General features: G+C 48.6%; 1 protein-coding gene across 3 annotated transcripts in view; it reads right to left on the minus strand.

The window, feature by feature from the left end:
• TSC22D3 (TSC22 domain family member 3) overlaps nt 1–7,765 on the minus strand; it is a 66,578-nt gene extending 58,813 nt beyond the window's left edge. The window contains exons 1-2 of one of the 3 annotated variants that reach the window (XM_024987702.2): nt 7,603–7,765; nt 6,514–6,939 (exon numbers count right to left, since the gene is read on the minus strand). In XM_024987702.2, coding sequence (XP_024843470.1) covers nt 6,514–6,939; nt 7,603–7,697 — 521 coding nt within the window. In that variant the 5' untranslated portion in view covers nt 7,698–7,765. Of the gene's footprint in view, nt 1–6,513; nt 6,940–7,223; nt 7,393–7,602 lie in introns of those variants that run through there. The other 2 variants (NM_001103342.1, XM_024987704.2) reach the window with 2 other exon arrangements.
• Between the last annotated feature and the right edge of the window lie 844 nt (nt 7,766–8,609).

The raw sequence follows: 8,609 nt of genomic DNA on the forward strand, positions 1-8,609 counted from the left end.
TTCTTTCATTGTAATCACTAGCACTAGCAGCTGACTCAGGGAGGGAGGCCTTCTCCCCAAAGAAATAGACATTTGCTCTTTTCATGGGCATTACTACACTTGAATGAATTGACTATCAGAAAAGGACTACAAAACTGGGTTGAAAAGTAGGTTCTGGGCAACTCCACTCCTAGGTAGAGACCTGAAAGAATTGAAAGGAGCTCAAAAAGATACCTGGACACCAATGTCCAAAGCAGCATACTTCACCAGATCAAGCAGGTGGAAAGAACTGAAGTTTGTGAACAGATGAAATGGATGACACAAAATGTGGTGTATCCATCAAAGGAATGTCATTCACTCATAAACAGGAAGTAAGTGCTGATAAATGGATAGACCTTGAAAACATTGCCTCAAGTGAATGAAACTATACAAAAGGCCACATTTTGTATAATTCTACTCATACAAAATACCTCAAATAGGCAAATTCCTGAGATAGAAGAACGGAAGTTACCAAGGACTGGAGGGAGAGGAGAACAGGGAGTTACTGCTTAATGAAAATGAAGAGTTAGTCATTCAGTCATGTCTGACTCTTTGCTAACTCATGGGCTATAGCCCACCAGGCTCCTCTGTCCGTGGAATTCTCCAGGCAAGAATACTGGAGTGGGTAGCCATTTCCTTCTCCAGGGGATGTTCTGGACCCAGGGATCAAACCTGGGTCTCCTGCATTACAGGCAGATTCTTTATCACCTGAGCCATCAGGGAAGGTACTAAATAGGTACAGAGTTTCTGTTTGGGATGGTGCCAAAGTTCTGGAATGGGTAATATTGCTGACTGCACCGTTGTGAATATACTTAATACCACTGACTTGCACACTTTAAAATGGTTAAAATGACAAATTTTATGTTATAAATATGTTATTGGTATATACGGATATACCTAATATATACATATTCTTTATATACATATATAACATACACTCATATATAGTATATATAGTAGTTGCTAGTAGAGCAGCAGGGTCACTCACCACCCAAAGCCTCTGAGCACATGTAATTCACATCTGTGTCTCAGTAAAAAGACAATTTCTAACACATCAGGGCTCTCATGAGGTATACAAACCATGAATGTTACGTCTGCAAATGCATTTGTGTTTTCAACAGACAATGTGTCCTAATTCAAGGTGCCTATTCTTTGTCAGACCACTAGGCACTAAGGAAAAAGTTATTTTAAATTACCCTGGGCTAGGAAAGGACTTTCAGAGTTTGATATCAAAAGCAAAACTCACAAAGGCAAAGAATAACAGACTTAAGCACAGAAACTCAAAACCTTTTCCCAGCAAAGTCCACCATCCTCAAAATCAAAGGGCAAAATTAGTTGAGAAACGGTTGCAACCTCTAAATCAGAATTTCTTGTGGTGTGGCCCAAGTACTGCTGCACTATGGAATAGGAACTTTGGATGGCAAGGACAGAAAACTGATCTTAGAGTATAAAATTAAGCTCTACAGCAGGCAGGTGGGAGAGTTTTGCCCCCCAGATCCTCTCAGTTCAGTTCAGTCGCTCAGTCGTGTCCGACTCTGCGACCCCATGAATCACAGCATGCCAGGCCTCCCTGTCCATCACCAACTCCCGGAGTTCACTCAGACTCACGTCCATCGAGTCAGTGATGCCATCCAGCCATCTCATCCTCTGTCGTCCCCTTTTCCTCCTGCCCCCAATCCCTCCCAGCATCAGAGTCTTTTCCAGTGAGTCAACTCTTGGCATGAGGTGGCCAAAGTACTGGAGCTTCAGCTTTAGCATCATTCCTTCCAAAGAAATCCCAGGGCTGATATCCTTCAGAATGGACTGATTGGATCTCCTTGCAGTCCAAGGGACTCTCAAGAGTCTTCTCCAACACCACAGTTCAAAAGCATCAATTCTTTGGTGCTCAGCCTTCTTCACAGTCCAACTCTCACATCCATACATGACCACAGGAAAAACCATAGCCTTGACTAGACGAACCTTTGTTGGCAAAGTAATGTCTCTGCTTTTAAATATGCTATCTAGGTTGGTCATAACTTTCCTTCCAAGGAGTAAGCATCTTTTAATTTCATGGCTGCAGTCACCATCTGCAGTGATTTTGGAGCCCAAAAAAATAAAGTCTGACACTGTTTCCACTGTTTCCCCATCTATTTCCCATGAAGTGATGGGACCAGATGCCATGATCTTCATTTTCTGAATGTTTTCCTCAGAAATCAGGTTCAGGAATATACATTTATGAAATCATTACTTTGAAGACTCAGAGAAGCACAAATAATTTTTATGCAAATTTTTCTTGGAAGCTTGATTTCTGAATCTACATCTTTCCCTTTACTACTATATATCACATCAGTAGGGAAGGTTAAAAGAATTAACACACGTAAAACAACTAGAAATCTTGCTATTATTTTCTGAGCATCTAAGTGGGGACCAGTTGTTGCTGGCGCAGAAGCTTAAAGGTAGAGTCCAAGGGCTCTCAGAGCTGCAGGAGAACTCAGATTCAAAGTAGCTCAAATCACACTGGCTGGGTGCTGGGGAGCTGAAGAATAGAGCTGATTAAGTAGTTCTGGATAAAATCTTAGAAATAAATTTGAGATTACAACAATGACAACAACAGAATATGGCAAAAGCTCCCCTTTCAGCTTGCTATACTTTACTGATCAGAGAATTTGTTGTTGTTTAGTCACTAAGTTGTGTCCAACTCTTTTGTGACCTCATGGACTGTAGCCTGCCAGGCTCCTCTGTCCACGGGATTCTCCAGGCAAGAATACTGGACTGGGTTGCCACTTCCTTCTCCAGGGGATCTTCCTGACCCAGGAAATGAACCCATGTCTCCTGCATTGGCAGGTGAATTCTTTACCAATGAGCCACCACAGAAGCCCAGATCAGAGAATTAAGGCCCCTCAAATTTCAACTTCGCAAATTTTTTAATAGGCTGCATTTTAATTGAAAAAAAATTAGCTCTTTGCCCAGCATATTCTATCTGCCACTTAGGTTTTCCAGTTTTAGAAGCATTTTCAACAAATAATACAGTATAATAGATTGACCAATCATCCCAGTTTCCCTGGGACTGTCCCTGTTTGAGCACTGAAAGTCCTGTGTTGGTGGAAAGTCCTGGGATGGTTGGTCACCTGACCTAATTAGGACATTTTAACCATTTGATTAGTTTATGGGCTAATATTTGCCTCTGCTTAACAATTCTTCCTTCATCGGCAATTCTTTAGTGTCCTACTGATCTTAGGTGGAGTCTTGGCTCTGCTCTTCATTGTAAGGCATCGAGAAAGTTATTTAATTTTCTCCAGCCTTAATTTCCTTCATTAAAAAATGAAGAATGTACCACAGGGAGGAGGGAGGAGGGTTCAGGATGGGGAACACATGTATACCTGTGGCGGATTCATGTTGATATATGGCAAAACCAATACCATATTGTAAAGTTAAAAAATAAAGTAAAATTTAAAAAAAAATGAAGAATGGTGATAACAGTACCCATTTCATTGGGTTGGTGTAAAATTAAATGAGGCTATGCAGATATAATGCTTAGCACACACTGTAAACACTCAGTAGATATTTAGCTATTAATCTATTATAGTTATTAGTTACCTAACACAAGATTGAAGGGCTGGTGTATGAAGCACTTCTCCCCCCACAAGTAGTTTAGAGGGACTATTTACACACCAATGAGCTACATGCCCATTACCACTGATTCATACATATATACACAACACTGTTCATCAGGGCTTCTACCAGGCTATCAGAGTTACTGCATGTGGTTCATACCAGAAAAAAAATCATATTTAAACCCTTATAAGAATTTTCCAAGAGTCAATTAAAGTTGTAAAATCTTTACATAGGACCACACCAACAATTAAGAAGTCATCTAGCCAAAAAAAAAACCTTTATTGAGTACTGGCAGTATAATTAGAAGCCAAGGGAAACCCAAGTAAGTGGAAAACACACCTTACCCTCAAATTACTTACACTCTTGTGTTCCAAGGAAACCAAGAGCTAAGCTGAGAGTCAGGGACAGGTCAAAGCAGAAACCAGATAGAAATCAAGAATCTGCCCCACGCTTCCTCCCAAGAATATAGGAGCCCTTGCAGTGGGGGAGTGGGCTGTAGGAGGAAAGGCAGAAAGAGTCGCTTCTCCAGAAGAGATGGCCATGAAGGAGACAAGTTAGAGGAAAAAGACACTCAGGCAGGAATCTGAAGTATCAAATAATTAAATGGAATAGAAGTAACAATGATGGCTGTGGTATGAAGCTAGAAAACCAGGGAATAAATGAAGTAGGAAGAGGAAATTTTCACTCAGAAGACTGTCCAGCCTAGATTTTGGAGAAACCCCATGACCAGCAATAATGGCCTCCTATTTTGCCAATAAGCATGTCATTAGAGGCAAACTTTCAACCAAATTCAGAATCTCCAGTCTCTAAGGTCCCAGTTGTGAAGGCAAATGACAGAATGGTTTGTCTTTCTGGAACTGTTAAAGTGGTTACCACAGGACCCTGTCACTCCCCAGCCTGGGGCTTGAGTTGCTCTGTTCCCAGGAGGGGAGGCAGGGTGCTCAGAGACAACTTCCCAATGATATGCCCTGTTCCCTCCACTAAAGCCCTCAGCCCCCAACCCAACCTGGTAGCATTTCCAGGCTTTGCCAAGAACCAAGAGGTGTCAACAGAGTAGGTGGCAAAGGAGGTCTTGCTGTTTTCAAGAAATCCAGACCACCAGAAAGCCTCCCAAGGTGTGGCACAAGTGAATACTTTGATTTCAGACTTTCAGCCTCACATCTCACTCACTTAGGTCTGACCCTCCCAGGCCTCCAACCTAGGACCCAGAGCTGAGGAAGTGTCCCCTCTTATGTTTCATCAGGCCATTTTGGAGCAGATTCTCTCCCAGTTGAAAGAGTGCAAGTGCTATGAGCCGTCTTTCCAGGTGTCGCTGCCACCCATCCCCCACTACCTACAGCCCTAAGCTCAGTAGACTATTAGGAACCTGTTAGGGCTTTCGCTCTGCAGGGTTGCAGTGGCTGTGGTCTGAATACACTTGTAGTAATCTTTCACCAGAAATGAAGATTCCCTGGAAACTCAGCCTGGTTTCTTAGAGACAATGAGATAAACTGATGCCTAAAGCGAAATAATAGATGAGAAAGGGCTGTGATGGCGTGGAAAATAATGTTATAATAATGCTAATGAAGTCGGCAGCCTTGCTTGTCCCCTCCTGGAACTTCTGGGACTGTGGAAGTTAACATGGGCTGAGCACTAAGTGAGGTAGTTCTTGCCTAGCTCGATGGCTTTTAAAATTTCCTATTTGTGTCTCACCGACAAACCATCAAATTATTCAATTACTCTGTGGAAGCCCAAAATTACTTATTACCTTGTCTGAGCACATTACCTGCCCATGACTTGGAATCTCAGAACTAGAAGGAAGCTTAGAGACCAGAGAGGTCAAGCAACTTGCTCAGGGTCCACAGGGAACTAGACACATAACTTGTACTACAACCGAGGTCGCCCACAGAGGGTTTCTCTTTCTCTTACGGTAACCTGTGACCTTGAAGAAGAAGAAAACCCACCCACCCCACCCCCACGCGCGTGCACACACACACACTCACCAGTGCCTCAGTCCTGTGGCTCTAAGAACACCAAACCCACAGCTGAGTTTCCTAAAGTTGCCTCTCCTGCCTCAAAATTGCTGCAGTTGTCTCCCCAAGACCGGCTCTTACCAGAGTGCCTCAGACTGGAAGACTGCAGCCACCTTTGGTCTTCCCATTGTGTTTTTCTCCTCCACTCTCCCTTTCTTGCCCTTCAGCAGGATTTCTAGAAAGTCTGACCTGCACTCCAACAACAGGCTTGCCATGACATACACTCATCCACCCTCCTGTCCTGGGATGCTCTTTGGGGCTGCTTTTATTTGTCACTGGAAATGGAAGGCTATGATCCATGGTGGATCATGGATGGGGAGGGGTCCCTCTATCCAGAGTTTCAAGAAATTCTCACAGGTCTCTAATTTTTCTTATTTCCCATCCTCCCCCACACCAGTAGCAGCTGAATCTGTCGGGACAATTTGCTTGCCCCTATTCTCAGTCAGGGCCACTCAGTAATTTAAAAGCCCTTGCAATTTCTGCCCAAGTTTGCCTGTTTGGAAATGGACTTTTGATAAGCGTGGAACTCAGGTCCCAAGAGCATCCCATGGCAGACTCTCCAAAGTGGCCATAGAAATGTAGGCATTTGGGTAGAAAGTGCCGCCGGCTATCCCCAAAACATCTACCGCTCTGTCACTCTGTCCATCTTATGTGCTCCAGCATTTCCCCAGCAAAGCCTCCGCAGGCACCTTTCCAAACAGGGCTCCCACCTGCCAGGCCTCCCCTCAGCCACACAGGAATCCAGGTAGCCTCCTGGGTCGGGTTGTGGCGGTCCCGGGCGCCCAAACCTCCAGTGCCCCTCTCAGCCTTCCAGAGGGGGCGCCTTCAGCCCAGGCAGGTGCGAGGCAGCCGAGACCAGGTGCCCACCCGCGCGTGCCCCGCCACCCACCTGTGGAAGAAGAGCAGAATGGAAAGCATGGTCTGGTCGATGTTGCGGTTGCAGATGCCCTCGTTGATCAGGTAGCAGGGGTCCCGCAGTACGGGCTCTAGCGAATCCTGCCGCATTATGCTATTGAGCTTGTCGGTGTTGAGGTTCTCGAAGACCAGCTTCTCCTGCAGCTGCCGAAAGTTGCTCACGGTGGGACTGCCCGAGTTGTTGTTGTCCCCGCCATTGTCGCGCTGGAGCCCGCTCCGGTGGGCCAGGTCCAGGCAGCAGTTGCAGCAGTCGAGGCCGACAGGTGAGCGGCAGTCGGACTTGGGCTGGGCCATGTTCTCCGGCTCGGGGGCCGCCTGGCCCGCGAGGTCAGGGGCAGCTGGCAGGTGCGCGCCCGCCGGGCCGGCCGGAGGAGACTCCAGGGTGTCTGGGACAGACAAGCTGAGAGGAGAAGAAGAGTTGGAATTGAGCGTCAAAAGCCGGCCACCGTCGGCTCGGCCCCCTCTTGGCTGCGCCGCTCGGGGTGCGAATAGAAACAGCTGGACAAACAGCTCTGAGCGGATCCTTCGGGCTCACTTCCTCCTCTTCCTCCTCCTCTCCGCCCCCCTCCTCCTCCTCCGCCTCTCCAGGCCAGGGCCGCCCCCACCCCCCACCCCGAGGTGCCGCACGCGGCCCCCGCGCCGTCCCAAGTTTCCCAAGTGTGACAGCGGGGGCCTGAGGCGGACCTGGGGTAGCAGGAAGGGCGGGCGGCGGGGCCGACAGAGAGCCGGGGCGCGCCCTCGCTCCCTCCCTCTCGGGTTCCCTCCCTCCTTCGCCAGCTCGGGGACTCGCCGGCTCTCAGGCTCTCCGGGGCTGCGCCGGCGGAGCGGTGGCAGAAGCCGAGCGCGAGTGAGTGAGCGAGCGAGCCGCGCGCCCGGGAGTCAGCGCGGGGCCGTGACAGCATGCAAATGACCCGCCGGGGGGCCGGCCGACCACGCGGGGCCGCCGCCGCTTCGCCCGCGCGCGCCCGGGAGCCGGCGGCACGGTACTGTGCCCCCTCCCCCGCTCCGCTCCCACCGGGCTTCCGCCCCCATCTTGCCCCAGCACCCGCAGGGCCGCCCGCACCTTCTGCCGTCCTCCTGGGAGCCCGGCCCCGCTCGGCCTCCTTCCGTGAGCCCCGCCGCGCTTTGGCTCGGGCTGTCTTGCTGCTTCTGGCGCATCTTGGGCCAGGAATCCCTGAGAGCCGCCGCGCCACCCCCGGTCTCGAGCTCAACGGGCGGACCAATGTGTCTGGTCCCACCGCGGACGGGTCCCCCTACAGGAGAGACGCCGCCTTCGAGAAGCGGGGTGGGGGTGGGGTGAGGTGCAGAGAGCGCGTGGCCCCTGCTGGGTGTCCGAGGGCGCTGTGCGCGCCTCGGGCTAACCGACACGCGCATGTAACAAAACTCAGACGTACGCTCAACCGCTCCTCGGTTTCTGTCCGTTTCTTCTCCCTTCATTCCTTTTCCCCTTTCCCCTCAAGTGCTCTCTCCTATGTCTTCCCTGAACCCCATCTGAGGTGGTCTTTGCTCCAGCTTCCTGGAATGCCAGTCCGTTAGTAGTTCTCCCTCTGTCTGCACTCCCCACCCCCACACCTTGCTTCTCTTTGCCCTTCTTCTTCTATTCTTTCTCTCATATTTATTTTTCTGTTCCTTTGCCCCTCTTTCTCTCATTTATTTTTCTGTTTTTTTTTTCTCTTTCTTTACTCGTTTCGGCCCTTTCCTTTCTTTCTTGCCCCCTTTCTTATTACTTTTTCCCCCCCCTTTCCTGGATTTCCTTATTTAGGATTTTTCTCTGCCATTCCTCTTTTACTCCTCTCGGTTTCTTTCTTTCTCCTTTCCTTTCCCTCATTTTATTCCCCCCATGCTCCCCTCACTTACACACCCCCTCATTCTCCTTAGTTTTGTCTCATCCTCCCCATTTCACTTAGCTTCCCCAATTTTTCCAAACTTGCAGTTTTTTGCTCCCCACCTACCACCTTGTGAAATGAAGTCGCTCAGTCATGTCTGACTCTTTGCGACCCCATGGATTGTAGCCTACCAGGCTCCTCTGTCCATGGGATTTTCCAGGCAATAGTACTGGAGTGGATTGCC

This window comes from Bos taurus, chromosome X (genome assembly GCF_002263795.3).
Source record: "Bos taurus isolate L1 Dominette 01449 registration number 42190680 breed Hereford chromosome X, ARS-UCD2.0, whole genome shotgun sequence".
NCBI classification, from domain to species: domain Eukaryota; kingdom Metazoa; phylum Chordata; class Mammalia; order Artiodactyla; family Bovidae; genus Bos; species Bos taurus.